Genomic DNA, 25,604 nt, shown 5'->3' with positions numbered 1-25,604 from the left:
TCATGCCCCACACTGCCATTAGTGGCCTCCCCAGTGCCAAGGTTTTTGCCACAAAGCATACGAGAGGCTCATCATCCCTGACCTACAAGGCATCCAAGGAAGCAATTAATTCATGAATGTATATCTAGACAGGCAGCGACATCCCTTGGCCACCATCAGTGTAAGGTCCACGGCCCACCATCTTGAAGTTCTGCAGATTCTCCCCACAGAGAACACATAGGCTTACTTTCCCCTCTCCTCCAACACATGAAGGGTTGACATGGATAGTGGGAGACAATGAAGAGGAAATTGTGTCTGAATTTGTCACTTATGCTCTCCAGTTCACATAAACAAAAGCAGGCATTATATCTAAGTTTGGCTTTCTGCCATTCAGGTCTGTTTGTCCATCCCTCCACCCATCTGTCCATCCATCTGTCTATCCATCATCAAAAGTGTACTTCTCCAATGCTGGGCACTGAGAATACAGAAATGATGCAGCCTCCACATTCGCCACGTGGAAGTTCACTGTACAACTGTTCCATTGTTTAAGTGACGCCCTCCTGAAAAGTAACTTGTTGCATTCTGTTCTGGCTTTCTTGTTAGTAAGAGGAAAACACACAGCGAAAATGATATTAATTTTATTGCATCGTTTTACTGACTAGAACGCCAGACTTATAGTGAATATACGTATAAAAATAACCAAATTCTTACAAATAATACTTTGCTGCTACAGTACTGAATAATTAGTGGAGGTTGCAATTATAATACAACTTTAAATAACATTCTCATAATGAGTTTAACACAATCAATCAGGGGCTAAGGTTTAAAGGTTTACAAAGAGAAATCCAGGACAATGCAAAAACTCCGAAAGTTCCTATTCCAGCTACATGCTTCATTTAACCATCAATCCAGCAACACAAAACATTAACAAAACTCAGAGCAACTCATGATGAAACAGTCATTCTCTTTTCAGGACAGGCCAAGGTTAATACAGAAAGGTAAATAAGTCAGATTAGTTTCCCAGGCAGAACTGATTCCATCCCATCCCTGGCCTATCCCATCCTCCCTACCCAAGAAATCTGTAATGAAGTGTGTTAAGTGCATCAAAAAAAAATCAGAATACGCAAATTCTCCAAAATGTTCTCTTTGAAAATGCCCAGGTGACAGAGCAAGTCTCAGACCTGTCTCTTTATAGACCTAAATGGTCCCCTTTGGTTTCATAGGTTTTTCTGTGACAGTTCACACCAGAAGTGATGGAGTGTAATGCTAATGAAGATACTTTAGTGCAACAAATTAATTGGCATTTAATACTTTAATGTTCCTACTATTTTAGTCAGTTCTCTTCCTTGGAGATTTGAGAAAAGAAAAAGAAAGAAAACATACTCAAAGGCGAACTCTACAAAAGTTTCCAGAAACATGCATGAGAACCTCAGACTGACACTTTGTCAAAGAGGAAATGCAATGTCCCTTCTCATCCCCACAAAATGTTTCAGATAGGAAAAAAAAATCTGACACTATGGGTAATTTCAAGTAAAATGCAAAACACTGAAATACTGAACTGTACATTCTTCCTCTCTCCAAAGAAGTGCTGTAGTCTCAAAATTGGTGTGTTTTAGAACTATGGGTCCAAACCCTAGTTTTGGGTGTGTTAGGCAAAACTTAGCCAAGGGCAACAGGACTGGGCAGCTTCTCTCCTTCAGGCAAAGTTAAACCGGCCTACAGAACACCCGAGCACTTCACCAGGGGGCAAGGCAGTTTCATGCAGGCACCAAAAAGCCACGTGTGAGGGTGACCTGAAGGTGCCTGCTCTGGGAACTTTCACATCTGTATAGGTGTCATCCTTCAACAGCATGTTCTCAGGTAGCCATCCAGGCTAAGAGTCCAAAGATGCTGCCTTCTCCCTTGGGCCCACTTTAAGAGTTACCTCTTTAAGAACTCAATCGTCACATCTTAGTGTTTGACCTCAGATGCCATCAGCCAGCTTGAATGAACCACCTATCAGCAATTTTGACTCTAAATGATTTAGCTGCTTCTGAAAACATACTTCCTCTCAAAGGAGGAAGATGTGTTTAAGACGTTCTACCAAATATGTTCCCAATTCTGAAAACGCTTCAGAAAAATATGCTTCCACTATGTAGAAGCCATGGCCTTACCATGGGAACAAGGCCAGCAGCCCTCAGATGGATGTGTATGTCTGACATGTACGTATGTCAGAAACCCAGGTCCTCAACTTTCACTTCCTATAGCCAAAGCCACGTGCCAGCACAAACCAGCCACTATTTTCTTCATGACAAGTGTCTGAGAAATGTATGTTAAAATCAAACTGAAAGGACATTTTCAAAAGGGTATTCAGCATTTTTAAAAATTTCATGTCATTAGTTACGCCTTAATAATAAGGTTCCTTAAGAAAAAAAACCTTATTTTTAAGGTCCTTTCTCTCTTGCCCTCTTTGATATTTAAGGTACACAGGATGGTGAGCTGTGTGCCAAGACAGCGAGGCAGGGGACTACAGTGGGCAGAGCAGCAGGGGGAGTCAGGCAGATGAGGGTTTCAGTCCTGCCTCTACAAGGCAAGTTATTTACTCTCTGAATGTTTTTGTATCTGAGAACTGGGCACTTCCATGCCCACCTCTTGAGGGTGCTGTGAGGAGCCCTGCCCAGAGCCTGGTCATAGTAGGAGCATGCCAATTCATCCGCCTAAAGAAACAGACTTCAGGGCCTTAGGTTGGCTCAAGGGGCAGAGGAAAAGACAATGGCAATAAGACCCTCTAAAGCTTAAACCAAACCACTGATGCCAGGAAGCCAGCCAGCCACCCTTCCCTGCTGTGGCGTGTTATGGGACACACAGGTGCCCCTGGGCCTGGCTCTTCTCTACAGAGGTTTAAGCATCTCTTGAGCAGGTACGCATCACTTTCCCCTTCCTCTCACCTTCCCCCAGCTGTGGGACATTGGTGCAGGACTGTGGCATCTGTGCACCCCAGTTGCAGGGGCTGCCGGGGCTGCCATGGAGCACTGTGTCTGGGCAGAGAGCCTCGGCGTGCCAGCTGTGCATCCAGACCTCTTCTGCTACCAGGTATTTCCCCTCGGCCCAGGCGGGACCATTCTGCAGCTAGGAACCCCAAGCAGGCATGAGACTGGCCTCTCCCTTCCTCGCTGGGTCACAGCCATGCATTACTCATGCCCCCTAAGAGCCTGAGGTGCCTTCCCCCCTGCCACACACCTCCTGGAAACTGTGGAGACCATGTGAACTCAACCTCGAGGGTGCCTCCTTTTTTTTCCAGTTAAAACAACAAAATAAAACACTCTTAATCCACTCCACACAGACGAAACCCATAAACGAGAAAGCATTCTGGGAACTCACAGGACAGCGTTTTCTGGACGTTGGGATTCTTCCCAAGAATGCTTTTGGGACCGAACACTTCATTTTGTAGAGCTGAAGGCTTCTGGCTCCAACAGAGGAGATGATTTGTCAGCTGCTATGTCAGCTGAAAGCGGCAGAAGTGTATGCCTGAGAATAGCCTCCCTACATGGCTCTTCCCACAGCTGCGGGTCCTGGGAATGAGCAGGGATGCTGCGGAAGGAGCCAAGAAGCCAAGTCTGTGAGCTCAGGTGAGCTGCAGGAGCTTGGAGCTCTCCAGTTAGGTGTGAGGCCCTGAGCCACAAAGGGCCACTGGGTCTACAGAAAGAGAAAGGCAAGGTCCAAGATTTCAAAAACGTGATGCTTTGAAATTTTAGGTTAGCCTCTAGTGACAAAAACAGCTCTTCTTTTATTTATCCTATGGATGACAGCAATTTAACTACGAAAATGCGCCTCACCTGACTAGGGCTCTAGTTAGAGCAGGATGATGGTGAGTGATGGAAACCAGGGGACACAGGAGTTCGTACTTAAAACCATCACGGCCAAGGATTATGCAAAGAGCAGGGATTACATATGCTGTGAAAAGATTAGAGGACCTTGAAGAAACAACCAACTCAGGGCAGAACTGTCCCCAATGGCTGCACCACTTCCAGGAATGTGTGTGCTGCGGGGCTCCGCTTCAGGCTGGAGACATGCTTTTACCTCTGTATTCCTCTCCCTTCATGCAAAACCTGGAGGCCCCAAAGCCGGCCAATAAACAGTTCCACAGGTGGCAATTAAAAACAATGAGTACTGGATGTCTTCCTGGCAGGACCCACATCACAGGGGTGATAAATAAGACACATGAACTTCATTCTCAAAAGTCAACTCGCAGATCCTCGACCAACCGGAAGTCTTCGGGTCTCCCACGCTGACTGGAAGCATAACCGTGTGTCTGGAGGGCGTTACACAGCCATATAAAGAGGTGCAAATGACTGGGTAAGAAAAAATAAGTTACTTCTTCAGCCGAGGAAACAGCTTTGCGTGGCTGAAAGTTTACACGGGATTTGTGGACGGGATTCTGGGGACAAAGTACTGCAGTAGCAGGTGAGCAAACACATGTGGCTCCATCTCGGTTCCCTGTACTTCCTCAGGAATCCCCGCAGCTTCCCAAAGCACTGGCGATGCGGGAGCTCCAACTTGCTGATTCAGCCCATCCCTCTAATCACATCCAGCTGCGGGGGATCACCAGGCTGCTTTCCTGTAGTGCTGAAACCTGCATCCAGTTTGATTCTCCCTCATACACAGCTGCCTCTGGCCTCCACGGTGGTGGTCAGAGCCCCAGGCCCCACGCTGTGCCCTCATGGATGAAAATTGCCCCCTGCCTGCAATCTGCCTTCCGAGCCTCCAGCTAAAACCAAATATCAGTTGTTTTGCCCTGATCCAGGCTTGTTTGAAAAAGTGAGATTTAACTGCGAAGAGATTTTAAACAAAAATCTTAAATAAAATTTAAGACCTTGACTTAAAAAAAACACATTGCAGTTGTGTGCTGTGCCTCACACATTTCATTTCCTCATTGTGAGGGTTGGCTTGGAAACTGTAGCATAAGACAATCGAGAAACATATTAAAACACCGTCCGTTCAACAGCAACATCTTCAGATTTAAGTGGTACGCTCATCCTCATCTGTTGTTTAGCACACAGGCACTGGGCACGAAAGTAACTAACAAGCCAGTATTTTGCTGCAAAGGAATCACCAAATTGCTGCTTAAGAAAGTGTCTCAGGAAAGGAAGCCTTCTTTCTGGAAGAGACTTGAAACAGATCCAAAAGGAAACCTCCCACCCAATTTACTAAAGTGCAAACGAAGGGAAAACCAGGTCCCTGCACTGATGCCTAGTGGTCTGCCCTGGCTACTAGCCACCCTGGTGCCAGTGCCGTGGTGCGGTCACTCAGACTCTCTTGGTACTGGCCCACATTCATGTTCACAGTAACAGCAAAGGTGCCGAGTGAGCAGCCTGTGGTTCCACATCCACCTGTCCCTTCCACTGTGGTCACGCCCCGCATGCCTATCCCTCTTCCTGCCTGCCACTCAGCATGGCTCCGACAAATCCTGGGTATAGCCTCCTGGTGCAGTCCTCTGAGCCACAGAGGTCCCAGGCGACTGGCTTAGAGCAATGAGTCCCTCTCTCTCCTGGACTTAAAAGTAGTCTCTTCTTCTGCTTTCATCACTGATGAAAGATGGATTATACTGTCCGGGAAAAATGCAAGAATGCCGTGATCCTGGCAGTCCAGTGTAGGCTGGGTAGAGTCCGTTTCGTTCAAGTTCTGGATTCCTTACACTTGCGGGCTGGTTACCAAAGAGAAAAGAAGAAAAGTCAATTTATCATTCTTGGGTTTAAATTATAGTGTTAAATCCCAATGATTTTAGATCAATGTAGAAAAAGACCTGGCTTTATCCTGTATGGATGTGTTTCTACTGATTATTTCTAATGTTTTTTAAAGTATCTTTCTCTGTGGAGCACAACCCACTTTAAATCCCTCCTGTCTTTGCCAATATGCAGAAGGCAACTGATGCAAAGGAGGGAACTGACCTTTGTAGGGTCCTACGACCATCCTGTTGCGGGTGGAGTTAGGACCCCAAACCAGGAGGCCAACAGCAATCCTCAGGTGACCAGTTTGATCTCAAAGAAAGGTTCCTTTTAAATTAGAGGGTCTACTTTGAGGAGGCCCTCATAGTAGCACCAAGGTAAATGCTTTTTTGGCAGAAATAAAACATTAGATACTGTGTATCATAAGTGAGCCATAGGAGAGCCCAACATGGAAATCACCTGTACCACATCTGAGCCCACTGTGAGGAACAGCTAGTCTACCCAGGTGATAGCTTCATACCCTAAGCTTAGGCTCTGCCTCTACAGACTGCTCAGCCATTTTTTTTTTTCCTTTGAGACAGGGTCTTGCTGTGTTGCCCAGCCTGGAGTGCAATGGCACAAACACTATTCACTGTAGCCTTGACCTCCTGGGCTCAAGTGATCCTCCTGCTTTAGCCTCCTGAGTAGCTGGGACTACAGGGGTGCACCACCATGCCTTGCTAATTAAAAAAAAAATTTTATAGAGACAGGGTCTCACCATGTTGCCCAGGCTGGTCTTGAACTCCTAGGCTCAAGCAATCCCCCCACCTTGGCCTCCCAAAGTGATTACAGGTATTATAGGCATGAGCCACGGTGCGTGGTTAGCCTGCTATCTTTTGAATAAAAATGGGGTTCATTTACATTCTTGACTATAACTCTTTAGCTAATGCCATGAAAACATGTGGTGAAGCCGGCTCCTATGATACCACAGGCCTGTTTGTTGCTAGTTATTGTAACGTGCTGGGGCTGATGAGTCCCGAGCAAAGGATGTGAGTGTGGGGACATACCTGAGTAAAATACCTGCTCAGTTATGGCATCAGTTAGTAAAGGAAAAGGACTTTCCTGAGGAACCGAGAAACAAGGCCCTATGAAGAAACATCCATGGGAATATTTTCACTAGAGCTAAGTTGGTATCTCTGTTTATGTTTACCTTTTTCCTTATTTATAACTTTCTGTTCTTCCTCTAGATTCAAATTTTTCAAGAAAGAGTCTATGAAAATAAACACCTCCTTAGCATGAACAACCTTGCCCCTCCTATCCAAAGTCTGAATCCTCATGGTTAATTCCCATAGCAACCAGAGGGACTGTGGTTTCTGTAACAAGATTGCCGAGAACCATTAAGTCCCCACGGGCCAAGGTTTCACATTTATTACTGTTCCTCAAACGGCCCCACATGGCATGAGAAGTCACCTGACATCTGTTTACTTTTCAGGTCAGATATGGCTGTTCATGTTTGCTTTATGGGTGATACAGTGGTGTGAAACGAGCTGGACAGTGCACAGGAATACAACACAGGTTAAATTCAGCGTGGGAGAGAAGCAGCAAGGGTTCAAGGTTGTCTCCTACCTTTCCAAATGAGGCAGTCCAGGCTGGATATAGCAAATTATTAAAGGCCTAGTGAGTACACAATCTTTAAACCTCTCAGAAGTGCTTGTTGAGGACAACATTGAGTTATTGTTCTCTTTATACCTTTTCCCCATGGTCTTTTGTTGTTGTTGTTTATTTTTGTTTTTTTGAGGTAGGGTCTCACTCTGGTGCCCAGGCTGGAGTGTAGTGGTGCAATCTCGGCTCACTACTTAAGATTGCTCCCAGACTTAAGCAATCTTACCACCTCAGCCTCCCAAATAGCTGGAACGACAGGCGTGCACCACCACGCCAGGCTAATTTTTTGTAGAGATGAGCATGGTTTCTGTAAAAACATGGTTTTGCCATGTTGCCCAGGCTGGTCTCAAACTCCTGGACTCATGAGATCTGCCCACCTCGGTCTCCCAATGTGCTGAGATTACAGGTGTGAGCCACTGTGCCCAGCCACCAATCCCCTAGTTTTAAGCACCTAACCACACAAGGTAAGCACGGCAGACAGGAGATTCACATGAAAGGGCCCAAGGCTAAATATCACTAAATTCTTGCTCTACCTTTCAGTTTCCATTCCTCTAACTTAAAAGCAAGTTTAATAGCAAGAAGGTTATTATAAATATAATGTGTTCTATGGAAATATCCTTCATACCTCAACAGCAATCCTGAGAAGTACCATGCAAATAGACTGTGAGTAAACTGAATAGTAAAATATGTAAATCAGGGGTTCATGCCACTACTCTTTAACCCTTAACTAACTGTAATGCTTTTACTACAACAAAACAGAATTCCTTTACTTCTCAGAGGAACCAGGGGCCCTGGGGTTGTCCCGACACAGGAATACACACCGAGTAGTACACATCCGTCATTTGAAGGAGGTTTTTGGTACTTCCATTCTCATGCATTTCAATAGCTTCTCGGCCCCATTCTTGTGAGCGAGGATTTTTGGGGTATTCAGCATATGGGGACATTTGGAAATCTCCACTTTTGAAGATGAGTTTGCTTATGTCATTTTTATTCTTTCTGTGGGAAACAAAAATATGTGTAAGGCTCAATTCTTTAAAGAAATGATATCTGTGAAATCACCAACTATTATTTTATAAGGTAAATTCAACTGAAAGCTATCATTGTATTTCTTTGTTACTGCCCAGTGAGAAGTGGTATTGTTATTGATATTTGGTATTTGCCTACAACAAGTAAATATGCAGTTAAGTGTTAAAAAAGATACAAAGTCTTCCAATCTCAAAAGGCCAGATTATCAGGGGGTGAGGGGACAAAAACAGAGGCAATAGAGCAGATTTAGACTCTTCTGAAGGACAGAGATCACTGTGTCATGGAGGTGGCCAGGAAAACAAGGCTCATAAATTCACAGAATGCTGGAGCCAGAAGAGCCCTTAGGCTCATTCTAGTCCAGTGGATCCCGAGCTGCCAAGCAACAAAACTTACATGGGGAGTCTGGGTCTCCCCCAGATTGACTGAATCAGAAGCTCTGGGGATGGGATGGTGCAGCTCCAGCTTAGTAAAGAGACCTGACTTGTCCCCTGGGTCATCTTTTGCTACTAGAAGGGTTGGAACTAGAATTCAGGCGTCCCAACTCCCCAGGCAGTGCTCTTTCTATCACACAAAGCAAATATTTCGCAAGTCACAAAAACAGAATGGTTTGTGTATGAAAAAGCCCACCTATTTATAGACCTATACAAATTCTCATTTCAGCAGGTTAGAGCAACGCTACTCATGAGATTTTACTGACTGTGAATAGTTGGAATCTGTGTTCTTCACCTCTCTAAGGGGCCCAGGATCAGAAATTTTAAATTATATTTGTCAGAGATAGGAAAATCTGAAGTTTTTTTTTTCTACTTCACTTAACCTATAAACAAGCTTTCTAGGGAAGGCATAAAGTGACTCAGGGTCATAAAAGCAAATATCCAGTAGGTGGCTAGGCGCTGGCTCATTGTGGAAGTTGGGAACAGACCTGCCACTGTGTTGCTTCCTGGTGGGTGGGTACCCAGGCTCAGATGATGACATACTCATGCACAACTACCTTCTCTTCTCAAGAGCCAGCAGGCACAGGCTCCTCCCCCAATGGGAACACCACATGGTACAGAACATGCAGCAAATATGAGACTTCTGTCCCCTGAGCATTCAGGTCATGTCCTTCTAGGTACCCACGCGTAATCTCATCCCCTGAAGTTTATTTCCACTCATATGGCTTATCTTTTGACGATTTGATGGCAATTTGGAAAATGACAGGCAAAGGCTATATCATAAGGCCTGCATTCCTGGTTGGGCAGTTAAGGCAAATTACTCTTTGCCACCTTTTATGAGACAGAGGATATCTTACAATGTCCTTCATGTCAACGGGAGAAAAGATAACTAGCTAATTTGGGAGGTTCCCCCCATCTGTTACATCTAGATAATTCCTGCCATTATCATCATCTGAGTCAGAGGTCATAATTTTCCCTTATCTGAATAGATCATCACAGAGAAGGGGAATCAATTTCCTTCTTTCCCTACCTTTTCCAGTAGAAACTCAATCTTAGTGGCTTCCAGGAAGCCTAGAGCCAGGCTTACCGCTCATCCTACATTGCTGCTCCAACCTCTCTACTGCAAAAATATTTCATCTTTCTTTCTTTGTCTGCTTCTCTTTCTCTCTGTATATAGCTTTACTGAAAAACAGTTCACATACTATGCAATTCACTCATTTAATGGTTTTTGGCATATTCAGACTTGTGCAACCATCATCCCAATTTTAGAACAGTTTTATCATCCCAAGAAGAAACCCCATACCCCTTAGCCACCAACTTCCAATTCTCCCCTTTTCCCCACCAGCCTAGCCCTAGACAACCATCAATCTACTGCCAACTCTATTAGATTTACCTATTTCAGATAGGTCATATAAACAGAGTCACACAATAGGTGGTCTTTTGGGACTGGCTTGTTTCACTTAGTGTATTTTCAAGGTTCACCCATGTTATAGCATGTATCAGTGCTTTATTCATTTTATGCATGAATAATATTCCATTGTATAAATAGATCATATTTTGTTTATCCATTGACAAACTGGTAGAGTTTTCACCTTTTGGTTATTATGAATAATGTTGCTGTGAACACTAATGTAAAGTTTTTGAGTGAGTATACCTTTTCACTTCTTTTGATATACCTAAGAGTGGAAGTGCTGGGTCCAATGGTAACTCTGTCTTTAACTTTCAGACTCTTTCAAAGCGGCTGCACCATTTTACATTCCCACCAGCAGTGTACAGGGATTCTAATTTTTCCACATCCTCACCAATGATGCTTTCTATTTTCTGTGTTTTGGTTTTGTTTTCTTTTTCTGAGACAGAGTCTGGCTCAGAGGCTGGAGTGCAGTGGCATGACCTCGGCTCACTAGAACCTCCACCTCCGGGGTTCATGTGATTCTCTTGCCTCAGCCTCCCGAGTAGCTGAGATTACAGGTGTGCACCACCATGCCTGGATAATTTTTTAAATTTTTGGTAGAGATGGGGTTTCACTGTGTTGGCCAGGCTGGTCTTGAACTCCTGACCTGAAGTGATCCACCCACCTAGGCCTCCCAAAGTGTTGGGACTACAGCCTGAGCCACTGTACCGGGCCACTATTTTCTGGGTTTTGTTTTTAATAGTTATCTTAGTAAGCGTGAAGTGGTGTTTCATGGTGGTTTTGATTTGCATGTCCTAGGTGAGTAATAATGTTGATTATCCTTTTGCATGTGCTATGATTGGGATATGGTTTGTCCCCACCCAGTCTCATGCTGAAATTTAATCCTCAGTGTGGAGGTGCTGGGGGTGGGGCCTACAGGGAAGTGTTTGGGCCATGAAGGTAGATCTCTCATGAAAGGACTAATGCCTTTCCTGGGAGAGCTGGTTGTTAAGACGAGCCTGATATGTCTCCTCCAGCCCCTTACCTCTCGCTTCCTTTCTCATCAGGTGGCTCCCTTCATCTTCCTCCAGGAGTGGAAGCAGCCTGAGGCCCTCATCAGATATTGATGCCCAATCTCAAGCTTTCCAGCCATCAGAATCATGAGCCAAATGAAACTTTTTCTTTATAAACTACCCAGTGATACGTCCCCACCCAAATCTCATCTTGAATTCCAATGTGTTGTGGGAGAGAGCTGGTGGGAGGTGGTTGAACCATGGGGGTGAGTCTTTCACATGCTATTCTCATGATAGTAAATGAATCTCATGAGATCTGATGGTTCTATGGGGGGGTTCCCCTGCACAAGCTCTCTCTTCGTCTGCTGCTATTCATGTAAGACGTGACTTGCTCCACCTTGCTTTCCACCATGATGGTGAGGCTTCCCCAGCCACATGGAACTATAAGTCCATTAAACCTCTTTCTGTTGCAGACTGCCTAGTCTCGGGTATGTCTTTATCAGCAGTGTGAAAATGCAGTAATACACCCAGCCTCAGGTATTCCTTTACAGCAACACAAATGGACTAAGACAATATGCTTACTGGCCATTTGTGTATCTTCTTTGAAGAAATGTCTATTCAAGCTTTTGTCCATTTTAAAAATTAGGTTGTTGTAAGAGTTCTTTCTATATTCTAGTACAAGTCCCTTACTAGACATATAATTTGCAAGTATTTTCTCATGTAATCCATATTTGCAAATATGGGAGTCTATTCACTTTTTTGATAGTATCCTTTGGAGTACAAAAGTTTCTAATTCTGATGAAGCCCAATTTATTTCTTTTTTCTTTTCCTGCTTGTGCTTTTGGCTATTATTTTATTATAAAGAAAATAAAGTTTCATTTACTCTTCTTCTTTTTTCTCATAGGCATCAACTATCGTAAATTCCCTTTCTCCTTTTTTTAAAATGGGTTAGTCACACATTATGATTTAATACTGTGAACCATCTCAAGTATTCTGTAAAAGAATAAAAACTGATCCTTGTATAGTCCAGGCAAAGAAACAGGATTGGAATCTGAGCTCTCATCACTTACCTGCAACAGGTAACGATCAGTGCGATGCCTAGGATGAGCAGGAGCCCACCTCCCGCTGCTGCGATCACCACAGTGATAAGTTGATAGGCTAAATGGGAAACAAAAAAGCAGATTGGCTGGAGGTAATGAAGGAAGGAGTGAGTTCTCAAGAATGGTCTCCCCTGACTCTACAGTCAATCACCCTCCCTTGAGGGGTGCCTCGCCTACCACTTCCCATTCTCTGGCAATGGATCCTCAATGGCTATCTCTAAGGCTCTTTGTATTTAGAAAGGTTCCTCCCCCTCCTTTTTTTTTGAGATGGAGTCTCACTCTGTCACCCAGGCTGGAATGCAGGGATCTCAGATCATTGCAACCTCTGCCTCCAGGGTTCACGCGATTCTCCTGCTTCAGCCACCCGAGTAGCTGGGATTACAGGTGCATGCCACCACACCAGGCTGATTTTTTGTATTTTTAGTAGAGACAGGGTTTCACTGTGTTAGCAAGGATGGTATCGATCTCCTGACCTTGTGATCTGCCCGCCTTGGCCTCCCAAAGTGCTGGGATTACAGATGTGAGCCATCTCTCCCTGCCAAAAAGTTCCCCTTTTAAAGCCACTCCTGGGATAGTGGCTCCTAACTTTTACCTGTGCACCAGTCCCTGATGACACTTTCACTAACCCATGGCAAAAAGAGAAAAATAAATGTGAATTATGAGTTTTTCAAAAAATTAATTTGTTCCTTTTTGATCACTGTTACATAATCTAAGATTTTTGTCCTTTCTACTTTTCTTTCTCACTTAAGATGGACCTTTTATCATGTGTAAATTATGTCTCAGTAAATCTAATTTTTATAAAAGTAGTGGAAGAGCCCAGGAGACTGAGATTGCAGTAAGCTGAGATCACACCACTGCACTCCAGCGTGGGTGACACAGGCTCAAAAAAATTAAATTAAAAAGTGATGGAGATAACACAGAATCTTTCCTTGGCCACTTCCCACTCTTTGGTGTTGTTTAATTTTTTTAGTTCATGGTGATAGTAGATATAGAAATTATTGATCCAGTTCTAGATTCTCACTTGATAAAACAAAAGAAGGCAACCCTAGGTTAGACTCCCCAATTTTATAAAGAACGTTACTGATCAGTTAAGTCCAGAGTCTGGAAATCACTGCATCAACCATGCTAGAAACTGAGTACCTCCTCAACAAATACACGTTGAATTGAATTACCAGAAATTATCAGTGATTTAAGCAAGTACATAATCATATGTAGGAAGCAATATTAAAAGCTTTGTTTTTATATCTATGTATTTCTGGAAAAAATCATATTCTCAATAAATTCTATTAAATATTCTAATTTTTTGGTTTCTGAAATATAATGAACATTGTGTTCTTTGATTGTAAGATCCAAGATGAAATGCCAGTAGCCAGATTCTTTTTTTTTTTTTTTTTTGAGACGGAGCTTCGCTCTTGTTACCCAGGCTGGAGTGCAATGGCACGATCTCGGCTCACCGCAACCTCCGCCTCCCGGGTTCAGGCAATTCTCCTGCCTCAGCCTCCTGAGTCGCTGGGATTACAGGCACGCGCCACCATGCCCAGCTAATTTTTTGTAGTTTTAGTAGAGACGGGGTTTCACCGTGTTGACCAGGATGGTCTCGATCTCTTGACCTCGTGATCCACCCGCCTCGGCCTCCCAAAGTGCTGGGATTACAGGCTTGAGCCACCGCGCCCGGCCCCAGATTCTTGATAGTAATTAAAATTGGAACTGTGCTCTCTAGGCCCTTGTCCTTGTAAACAAGGACGGCACAGGGTGACACCCTCCTCCCCTCCTCATCAAGCTCCTAGAGCACTAGGTGCTGACTGAGAGTGAAGGCAGGCAGCAGGCAGACTGTGGGCAAACACAAGCCATGCAGCACTTTACCTATCCTTTTACATAAATAAATAGCACAGAAAGCTGACTATTGTGCGAAACCATCGGTGTTAGGATACAAACCCATCAGTATTAAGATACACAGGAAACAAAGCCAAGCCATGGAATAAACACATTCTCTTCCTCACCTCACAAGTATTTGAAAGTTCCTTTTTTAACAAAAGTGAGGACAGAAAACACATCCACTTTTCTTCATCTGCCCCAACACGGCTCTGACCTACCATCATCCCTTGTCTGGACAACTGCAACTGCTTCCCAATGCAGCCTCCTGTGCCCAGTCTTGTCCACTCTCTACAGAAAGGAAATCTGATCTTGCCATTTCCCTGCTTTAAAAAACCCTCCATGGCTCCCTTTTTTCCTAAAAACCAAAGTCTAGCTCCTGCTTATTCTTCCACACTGTTAAATTTTGTTAACAAGCATCCATTTTAGAAGTGACCCTTGCAAGTGGCTGCAGATATAGTAGGTTCCTGTTTGAAACAAGCAGGTTTGTCTAAAAAGAGACACAGATGGTGTAGATCAGTGCTTCTCAAACTCTCTGTGGTCAAGGACCAGTTTTTTTTGCTTTTTAAATTTTTATAGAGTCTGCCTCCATCGCTCAGGCTGGAATGCAATGGTGTCATCTCAGCTCACCGCAACCTCTTCCTGCTAGGTTCAAGTGATTCTTGTGCCTCAGCCTCCTGAGTAGCTGGGATTACAGGCACACATAACGATGCCCAGCTAATTTTTTTGGTACTTTTAGTAGAGGTGGGGTTTTTCTATGTTGGCCCAGCTGGTCAACAACTCCTGGCCTCCAGTGATCCACCCACCTTGGCCTCCCAAACTGCTGGGATTACAGCTGTGAGCCACCACACCTGGCCTGAGAACCAGTTTTTGATTGTTTGTGCTTCTAGATTTTTTTTTTTTTTTTTTTTGAGACAGGCCTCACTATGTTGCCCACGCTGGAGTGCAGTGGCACAATCACAGTTCACTGCAGCCTTGAATTCCTGGGCTCAAGCAATCCTCCTGCCAAGTATCTGGGACCAAGCATGTAGCAATTTTTTTTGTAGGGACGGGGTATCACTATGTTGTCCAGGCTGGTCTTGAACTCCTGGCCTCAAGTGATCCTCCCATCTCGGCTTTCCAAAGTGCTGGGATTACAGATGTGAGTCACTGCGCCCAATCTGGATATTCTTTTTAAATAAAGAAAATAAAGTCTCATGTGCTCTTCCCCTCATCTGTCCCCACAGCACCAACTATCATAAATTTCCCTTTCTCTTTTTTTTTTTAAGGAGTTGACTGTGGACTGACATATTTGTAAAATATAACAAAACTCTTTTTCAGGGCTCCCATGCTTGGGTGTCACAGTTATGTCAGGTTAATATAAACATTCCTAAGTTTCAGCTTCTGTGTTATCTTGCCACGGTCCAGTAACAGTTCACACAGTAAACCACAAGCTGAGTAGCAGTGACATAGGCTAGGACTTCCTGAACACCCATCTACATCCCAGTCACCCGCAAGCCTTGTTAAAACTCAGATTCCTGGTCCCTGCTCCAAGAGATTTGGTTCAGTCGTTCTGGGCAGGGACTCAGAACCTGCACTTGTAGAGGCTTTTATGGAATGGTGATCTGCCAGCCAGTGGACCAGACCATGGTAGCACTGGTGTAGAAAGGGCACAGGAGAGGAAAGAGCACTGGGCTGAAAGCCAGGAGACCACCCAGCACACCAGCAGAGAGAAAGACCCCCGGAGGGAACTTGACAAAATGTTTGCACAAGTTAGCAGTGCCTTGGGTAATGTGGATAACTTGCTTTCTTCCTGTGCTTTTCTGTATTTTCCAAATTTTATTTACATATTTACACACACACACCCCTCCCCGAAATCTTGACATTGTGTGTATATATACATACATATTTTTTAGAGTACATTTGAGGTTCTTGACAGCCATATCACTGTAAACTTGTGCTATCCCCCACAGATCTTCTTAAAATCATTCTACATCTGATCTTTTCGGGTTAAGTACTGATTTTAGATTTATGATGATGTAGAAGTGCATGGATTTGAATAAATGCCAACTGAAGTGTTTACTAGCTTCAGAGGTGCTCCATTTAAGTGAGACAGAGGCAGTGAATGTCATCTTAGGCTTGTCTGTCCTATCTTTTCTAGTTTGAAAAGATTTTGTGGAATGAAGAACTTGGAATGCTTACTCGTACTTTCTTCTTGGCATTTGCTGACATTTCAGTCTCTCTCAAGCAATGGATCCATATTTCCCTTATTCTTCACAGCTTCACATTGTTGTCATCACTGTCAGCATCTTTCATCAAACCAGCGGCACATTCTGAGTCTTAGCCTTTCATCGGAGCCATATTTGTCTATGCTTATATGCTTCTTTGGATGGGATCTACTGGACTATCTGCTTAGCCAACCCCCTTCTGAGAACTGTGCACCCGCTTCCGGCTACCTCCTTCCATCTGTAGCTGGCTGTGGGCACACTCAGACATGTAACACCATCCCCTGACACAGCTGGCTGGTCCTGGAATAAAGCCATCATCCAAAATGGATCAGTTAGTTACCTCCCAAGAATTTGGGACAGGGTCTTCACTTTCAAAATTGCTGAGCTAGTGACCTCCCCACCCCCAACCAAGAGCTGTTTGGTGACCTTGTTTTCCATCATGTTGTCTGGAAGGAGAGAGGCTGCATACAGATACACAGCAAAGAGCAGAGACGAGACATGAGGATGAAGCCATGGCAACACGTGCTCTCACAGGAAGCCCCTTGCTACCCACAGCTGCTCAGGTTCCTTCCCCCACTTCCTTGGCTTCTGCCACTTCTGATGCCAGGATCCTTCCAATAAACTCTCTTTGTTGCTTAGGCTAGGTAAGCTCACTTACTCCAGGAGAAACTTAGCCCACCTTCCTTCAACATTCGTGAACATATTACAGAACTTTCTAGGTAGCCACATTAGCTTTTATCTTAAAATTTCAGTTTCTCTCCATATTTTTCCTCACTGAGCTCACTCGTGATTTATAGTTAGAATTTTGCCTTTTATTTTTTAATCTTTTCTTGAGACAGGGTCTTGCTCTGTCACCCAGGCTGCAGTGCAGTGGCATGATCACAACTCACTGCAGCCTCAACCTCCCTGGCTCAAGTGATCCTTCCACCTCAGCTTCTGGAGTAACTGGGACACTAAGCGCAATTCACCGTGCCTGGCTGACTTTTTTTTTTTTTTGGCAGAGATGAGGTCTTGCTATGTTGTCCAGGTTGGTCTCAAATTTCTGGGCTCAATCAATCCTCCCTCCTCAGCCTTCTAAAGTGCTGGGATTACAAGTGTGAGCCACTGCACCCAGACAAATTTTGCCTTTAAAATCTTTCCACTCCTCTTCCATCTCTGTTTACAGCATTCTTACTTTCCCCTGCACCTTCTGAAATTCACCTTCTTCAAGTCTACAGGCAGGGTGTGAACATACCCAGTGCTCACCACTCTCCACTGTGACAGTATGCTACCTGATCCTGTCACTTTCTCCTGAGTTGTTTTATCCAACTCTATCCCTTCCACCTCACCAAACAGTCCTCACTAGCAGGAAGGTCAGGTATGGGGCAGCCGTTCCCTTTCCCCACTCCCCGTCTTCCCCGTTTGAAGTGAAGGGAAGTCAGTCAAGACCGAGTAAAATGGCTGCTTTTAGCTGCACGAGACTTCCAGCTGCCTTCTGGGTAATAGTAATAGATTCTCTCTCCTTCCTCCTAAGCAGTTTAGTGCTGTAATCCTGGATGTTTGTTCTGAGTGACTCCCACCAACACACGGCATTTCCACTGGTCCAAGCCTTTTATAGCCCAGGGCAACAACTGGGTAAATACAACTAAAAGACACTTTCTACACCTGCCATCGGACCATGGGTTGGGCTGGGGAGACAGTGCAGAATGATATTTAGGCAGAATGTCTGGCTTCACAGGAAGAGGGCTCTCAGTGGGGAAGGCAGAATCTCACTCCCTGCTGGCGATGCTAGGAGGCTGTGGGGAAGGGGTCTCCTCTGAAGAGATGTAGGCCCTTTGAATGAAAGGATGACCTACAAAAGGGACATATGGCAAATATGAAAGAGGGATTAAAAAAAGTCTGTGGCCAGGAAAAAAGTAATCTAGGAGAATTATGTGAGTTCTATAATCACAAAGTGACAATATCCATGAGACAGAAAAATGGGGGCTGGGCACGGTAGCTCACACCTGTAATCCGGCACTTTGAGTAGCCAAAATGGTGGATTACCTGAGGTCAGGAGTTCGATACCAGCCTGGCCAACATGGTGAAACCCCGTCTCTACTAAAAATACAAAATTAGCCAGGTGTGGTGGTGCATGTCTGTAATCCCAGCTACTCTGGAGGCTGAGGCAGGAGAATCACTTGAACCCAGGAGGCAGAGGTTGCAGTGAGCAGAGATCGTATTACTGTACTCCAGCCTGGGCGACAAGAACAAAACTTCATCTCAAAAAACAAAACAAAACAAAAAAATAGAAAAATTGATTAGATGACAGGAATATTTTAAAAAGAGACTTCTGAAAGGCAGCAAGAGGAGAATGGTTAAGTAAATTACAGTATATCCATACAGTAGAATTCCACAGGGCTATCAAAAGTGACATTATAAAATTATGTAAGTGAAAACATTCCACAGTTTACTAGGTTTAAAAGCAGGTTACAGAACAGTATATTCAGTGAGATCCAAGTTCTGTTACAAAGATATACACATATATATATCTGGACAAATATGTAACACCAGTGTTTCTCAAACTTTAATATGCATATGAATCTGCATGTTAACTAAATTTATGACCCTGGTGAAAATTCAGATTTGGATTCAGTGGGTCTGGAGTTGGGGGCCTGAAGTTGTGCATTTCCAACAAGTTCTGAGGTGACACGGACCCTGCCGGCCTATGCCCCACGCCCCACACTTGGTAGTAAGGAAACGTGGTGAACATGGCCTTCAATGGGCAGTGAGATTGTTTACTTCTCCTCTTCCCTTAACTTCTATTTGCTAATTAATTTGGGTTAAAATAGGGGAAATTAATGGACAGGTGCTGTATTGTTATTTTTTAAAAAAGTAATTTATTTTAAAAACAGAAAAAAGCCTAAACAACCCAAATTGTCATGAGAGCGACTGTGAAACTCTGAGGAAGAACCAACATAAACATCCAGCAACAGAGGAAATGTGCACACCCTAAGAAAAGGGTGGAGGCAGGGGAGAGAAAGACACTTCTGATGACACATTCCTAAAAGAACTCTGGGGCCATCTGGCAAACAGTGTATTTGCTGTTGGAACTGGTAGAATCTGGGATATAAACAGACAGATAGTTTGCATATTTAGAAAATTAAAAGGGGAGCAGTGATAAGAAAGGTGCAGACCTGAGCTACCCAGGAGTGGGTTCCTATCTCAGCTAGGCCGGCAAGGCCCGCTTTTCCACAGGGGTGAAGACGTGAGAGAATGGCTTGTCCTGCCTTTCCAGTTATTGATTAGATAGACTGACTGGTTGAGACAGAGTCTCACTCTATTGCCCACGCTGGAGTGCAATGGTGCAATCTCAGCTCACTGCAGCCTCCACCTCCCAGGTTCAAGAGATTCTCCTGCCTCAGCCCCCCGAGTAGCTGGGATTACAGGCGTGAACCGCCACGCCTGGCTTATTTTTGTATTTTTGGTAGAGATGAGGTTTCACCATGTTGGCCAGTCTGGTCTCGAGCTCCTGACCTCAAGCGACTCTCCTGCCTCAGCCTCCCACAAGTGCTGGGATTACAGGCGTGAGCCACTGTGCCCTGCCCTTTCCAGTTTCTCTATAAGGAGTGAGGACTGAAATCTGGGCACAACTAGAAAGCGAACAGAAACTTTTAGAGGGGTAGGACATAGGTTATGCCTAAAGCCAAAATCTACTGGAGTTGGATGATTGCAAGGAACGTAGGAGTGAGAATATCTTAAGACTGTGTGCTTGGCTGGAAAAAGCCGGCTTCCCCAGTCTCACTGGGCTTGGGTAGAGGATGTGCCCTAAGAAGTCTGCACAGAGAAGAGGCATTTCTTGCCTGTAAAAAATCCAGCCTGAGTCACAGCCCCAGGAGGGCTCCTGCTGTCTTTGGTGGCATAATGGGAGTAACAGCGGTGGGCGGTCAGAGCCCTGCTATTTGACGCAAAACACTGAGTGATGAGTCACAGACTCCCAAGATGTTATCACCATAGAGAGGGATGAATTCCCAACTCCTTTACCAACACCCAGGTCTGGGCCCAGACCTCAGAGAAAGAGGCAGGTGGCAAGTGCTATTTATTGTCAGCCACCATAATATTAACTGCCTTGCAACACTGAAACTAATAGGGACATCAAAATGATAAGGTGATATCCACGTGCCATCACAGAATAACAAAAGTTAACACACTAACGATAAGCTGCCAGTTCCAAAAGGTGGCCGAGAGCTAACCATCCCGACAGGCCTCTGCCCTCTGCTGGACACAGTGACGGTGACTCGGACAAATTGGGAGGAAAAAGAAGTCTGAGGAATCAGAGAGAAATCTTGGCTACTTCCAGGACCTTACAAACATAACGCAGAGGGCTTGACTTTTTCCTGACATAAGAACTTACAGGATAGTCAATGACGTAGGGAAACAGCATCCCCAAACATGTATAGTACTTAATAATCTCTGAGAAAAAAATTGCCAGTGCCACTTAAAATAATGCCCTGCAGCTCACACCCCTTTCCCGCAACCCCGTATAGACTCACATTCCCTCGATGGATCACTCTTCCATTCACTGAGAAACATGAAGCATTTTCTAATAAAACTTATTTAGGAGACAGGTGCGGTGGCTCACGTCTGTGATCCTAACACTGTGGGAGACCAAAGTGGGAGGATCGCTTGAGCCTGGGAGGTTGAGGCCACAGTAAGCCATGATCAGGCCATTGCACTCCAGCCTGGGCAACAGAGTGAGACCTCATCTCTAAGAATAAAAAAATGAAAACTAGGGAGCTGTCTGACCAAAGCAGGTTTAAAGTACTAGCTCATGTTATGAGAGGCCTGTCAGGGATGAGAGGCCTCAAGAGGACTGAGCAGGTCACGTCTCTTACCTCCTGCTCCCTGGCTCACCCAAAGGGCACACGTGGAGAATGGGGTGGCCACACCTCCACACCTCTCACCTGTCTCACTGGCTCGTTCTCTGCCATCGGGCAGGATTGCATTCAGATGAGTTTCTTGCACACATGATACAGACTGCGGCACCTTGAGCCTCCTTCCCTCATATTCTTTTTAATCCATACTGCATGAAATTGTCTAAGCCTCTCTGTTTCTAATACTTACAGTATCTTAGGATCTGGTCCTCAGGCTTGTGATGTAACCTCTACTCTTAGCCTTGAAGCAGCTCTTCCGAAAGACTACATATGTATATACTATGTAGTTCTAGCATTCCAGCATTTGGGAAACAAGTCTTAAATATCTTAAATCTCTGTCTGATTATTCAGCCTTTTTCCACATTGAAAAGTTGTAGATTTTCTTATCTATTTTTGTGCACAGGCTACCCCATTCTCTGATCAGTTTACGAGCTCTCTGTGACTCTGTTCTGGTTTTGAGTGAAAAATGAGATTCACACTAAAAAGTGAACACACACCACTCTGTAGTCCAGGCAAGCCCTTTAAGACACAGGTATCCTCCTAAACACGAAAACATAAAGACCCTGAGCTCAGATGAGAAACAGGCTTGCCTAAATACTGATCTTTAGAAAAGGGCATATACTGCCATCCAGGCTGTTTTACATAAGCCAAATCTCCAAAATACTCAAGCCTACCCTGCTAAGCATCGACACCTAGAAAGAATTTTGACTACTTTTTAATTTATATTAAAAAAAAACCCCTCAAGTATGATAACTTCTTGCCTTATTAAACTGAGTGCACCAAACACCACTTAGCACATGATGACTGGGGTCCACTGGAGTGAAGGGCCATGATCATATGGTTCTATGGCCCCACAGTGTCCTCTGGAACTTCTAAGGAGTACAGGTTTGTTTATTATACCACCCAGGGCTGCAGGCTGCTACTTAAAAAATGAACATCAATTCTGTGAGCTCCTCCCTCTCTACTCATATGACTGTAAATACAATTGCTTCTAGAAGTAACTCCCTAGTCTTTCTCTGAGGATATCTTCAGTAACCTCTTGCTAGTTTGCAGTCAGGACAAATCAGATGACCAAAGTCATCAGTAATCCTAAAAGGATATGTAATTCCAGGTCTCTAGACTCTGGCCTGGAAGTAGCTCGACTCTGGGTGCACCAAAAGAATTTTATGCCAGTTTTATATTCAGCATCAAATGTGTTTGATTTTATTTCATTATTTTTATGTTTTTAGTTATGCTCAAAAGAAGTCAATAATGAAACTTGCTAATAGAAAAGCTTTACGAACAAAGAAAACACCACTGAAGACATCAGATGTAAGGTATACTACTGGGAAATAGAAACTGGGGGCTTTTTTACACACATTAAATGAAATCGTGTCTACTTTCCTTCTAGTACACTTAGTGTATAGTCTACTGGCACATTTGTCTGTAGGATGAGAGATAAAGCTGTCCTAAACTAAAACATTCATTGTGAGTATTTCTATTACATCTTATAATATGCTATATCCCCAAATTTCTTTAATTTTGCAGAAAATTTCAATTTCTAATGTATCAATATAAGAAAATGTCAGTGCAAGCAATCTTAAATGAATCACAACTGCTTTTCTCAAAGAACTGGATTAGGTGCAAAACACACCACGCTCGCAGTCCCCACCAACACTCTTGGCTGCTTTGCGTTCCACCCTCTCCTTCCACTTGGAGCAGAGAGGACTTCTAAGCGTGTCTCAGTGATGCCCAATGGGACTATGCTGGAAACCTCTAAGCTGTGCCCACATTCTTCTCCGTCCAGTCTGTTCTCACGGAAGCCCAAATGGCTTTCCTTGATCAAACTGCTTTCCTGCTCTAAGACTTTTGCCAGCTGCTTGACAGTTACTAATTAGAGTCTACGCTCTTCAGTCTGGTGATCCCAACCCCAGCAGTTCAGACCCCATATACTTTGCCAACCCCAATCCTCCGCTTTCTGCCTTCCTCTCTTCCTATCCTCCAGCCACGCCCACTTACACACTGTCCCCGGAACACCAAGGCCCACAGCTGCCTCAAGACCTTTGTCTAAGTTGTTTCCTTTGCCCAGGATGTACTGTTCCCACACCTGCTAGTCTAAATCTTTGCAAATGTTCCCTAATTCTACTCCCTTCAAGAAGTACTCTCGAGTGTCCTCCCATTCTTCTCTGGGCACAGTCCCTGCCTCCCCATCCCACACCCCATGTCTGGTTATCACAGTAACACTCAGCACAGCTGGGCTATTTAGGAGTGAGTGTTTCTCTCCCTGCCCAGACCTTGAGCTCCTGACAGCACCAGTCAAGTCTTTCTCATTGTTGTTGTTGTTGTTGCTGTTGTGTTTTGAAATGCAGTCTCCCTCTGTCGCCCAGGCTGAAGTGTAGTGGCGTGATCTTGGCTCACTGTAACCTCTGCCTCCCAGGTTCAAGAGATTCTCTTACCTTGGCTTCCCAAGTAGCTAGGATTACACATGCCACCATGCCAAGCTAATTTTTGTATTTTTAGTGGAGACAGGGTTTCACCACGTTGGCCAGAATGGTCTCGAACTCCTGGCCCCAAGTAATCCACCTGCCTCAGCATCCCAAAGTGCTAGAATTACAGGTGTAAGCCACTGAACCGGCCGTTCTCTTTGTTTCCCCCCTGAGGTTCAGCACGGAACCTAAGAAGACTGTGGATGTGAACTGAGGGAAGTGGGAGGTGACTGACACCTGTCACTAACAACAAGGTCAGGCCTTTGCCCGCACATACTTACGGTTTCCACAGTTGAGACCACCGAGGCCGAATGGGCAACTGTAAGCCAAGAAAGAAAAAAGGGTGAGAATTAGTTTCAAATCTCAAAAGAAATAACTGAGGCAATTCATCTAAATAACTTCTAAATAAGATTTGTAACAAAATTAAACTAAATGAACATAGAGCCTACCTCATGCAGGTTTCATTTTCAAGCCTATATCCATCTTCACATGCTGAAAGAGAAAAGGAAAATGCATGAATGTGTCTGTTTACCACTCCCAAACTCCCAGTTAATTAAACGCCAGCCACCTGAAGTTCACAGGATTATTCTAGTACCAAAGGCTGCAAATTGCTTTGGAATGATCCTGACTTAAATACTGTTGCCACTACAACTCCTTTTTTTTTTTTTTTTGAGACAAAGTCTCGCTCTGTCGCCCAGACTGGAGTGCAGTGGTGCAATCTCAGATTACTACAACCTCCAACTCCTGGGTTCAAGCGATTCTCCAGCCTCAGCCTCCCAAGTAGCTGGGATTACAGGCATGCACCACTGTACCCTGCTAATTTTTGTATTTTTAGTAGAGACAGAGTTTCACCCTGTTGCTCAGAGTTGTCTTGAACTCCTGATGAGCTCAAAGTGATCCTCCCGCCTCAGCCTCCCAGTGTGCTGGGATTACAGGCATGAGCCACCATGCCTGGCCTCAAATCTTAACCCTATCAAGAAACTTTTCTTAAGCTCTTTGTGGCTCTCGATCTCCGGCTATAAAAATTATTTTATTGGAGGTGATTAAGTAAAATAAGGCATGCAAACAGCTTAGTACAGGTCTGGTACATAGTAACCATAACCACTAAATCAATGTTTTGTAGTTGTAATTATTATTATTTTTTGAGATGGAATCTTGCTCTGTCGCCCAGGCTGGAGTGCAGTTCGCACCATCTCAGCTCACTGCAACCTCCACCTCCTGGGTTCAAGCCATTCTCCTGCCTCAGCCTCCTGGGCAGCTAAGATTACAGGGGCCTGCCACGAAGCCCAGCTAATTTTTGCATTTTTAGTAGAGATGGGGTTCACCATGTTAGTCAGGCTGGTCTCAAATTCCTGACCTCAGATGATCTGCCCACCTCAACCTCCCAAAGTGCTGGGATTATAGACATGAGCCACCGTATCCGGCCTGTAGTTTTAATTATTATACGACCAAAGCAATTCATTTAGAAGTTCTCTATAGATGAAGAATGTCCCCTGGGAACATGCTTCCATCACAAAGACAAATGGCTCACTTTCATTAATGTAAATCAAACCTTTAACCTGACACCGGCCCTGCTGACGCCCTTCCAAGAGAAGTGGGGAGCTGTGAGTGACATCTTCTGGGGCACAGTCCTGGTGTGTGCCCAGGTTTTCATAACAGAATCCTCACCCTATAATCTGTATAGGGGATTTTGGACATATCTAGATGTGTGCTAATCGCCACCTTGCCCAAAGAACAGAACTTTGAACCCTCGGGTCGTGGGGCTCATGGAACGCCACTTCACTGAAGCAGTTGTGGCCTGGCCATTTCCCTGGATCCCCAGTTCCTGAATTTACGTGATTACAGGACATTTTCAACATAACAATAAGATGACAGAACACCAT

The 25,604-nt window shown here is 44.5% G+C and overlaps 1 protein-coding gene across 1 annotated transcript in view; it reads right to left on the bottom strand.

The window, feature by feature from the left end:
- Window positions 1–601: 601 nt before the first annotated feature.
- Window positions 602–25,604, bottom strand: part of LOC116543011 (protein HEG homolog 1-like) — a 48,282-nt gene continuing 23,279 nt past the window's right edge. The window contains exons 9-13 of the mRNA XM_032268297.1: window positions 24,171–24,213; window positions 24,003–24,040; window positions 12,256–12,343; window positions 8,147–8,321; window positions 602–5,662 (exon numbers count right to left, since the gene is read on the bottom strand). Of these exons, the coding sequence (XP_032124188.1) occupies window positions 5,513–5,662; window positions 8,147–8,321; window positions 12,256–12,343; window positions 24,003–24,040; window positions 24,171–24,213 (494 nt within the window). The 3' untranslated portion in view covers window positions 602–5,512. The remainder of the gene's footprint in view (window positions 5,663–8,146; window positions 8,322–12,255; window positions 12,344–24,002; window positions 24,041–24,170; window positions 24,214–25,604) is intronic.

Source organism: Sapajus apella, unplaced genomic scaffold (assembly GCF_009761245.1).
Source record: "Sapajus apella isolate SASKATOON/1434 unplaced genomic scaffold, GSC_monkey_1.0 scaffold178, whole genome shotgun sequence".
Classification (NCBI taxonomy): domain Eukaryota; kingdom Metazoa; phylum Chordata; class Mammalia; order Primates; family Cebidae; genus Sapajus; species Sapajus apella.
The sequence above is the reverse complement of the archived record's forward strand: the minus strand, read 5'-3'. Positions and strand labels throughout refer to the sequence as shown.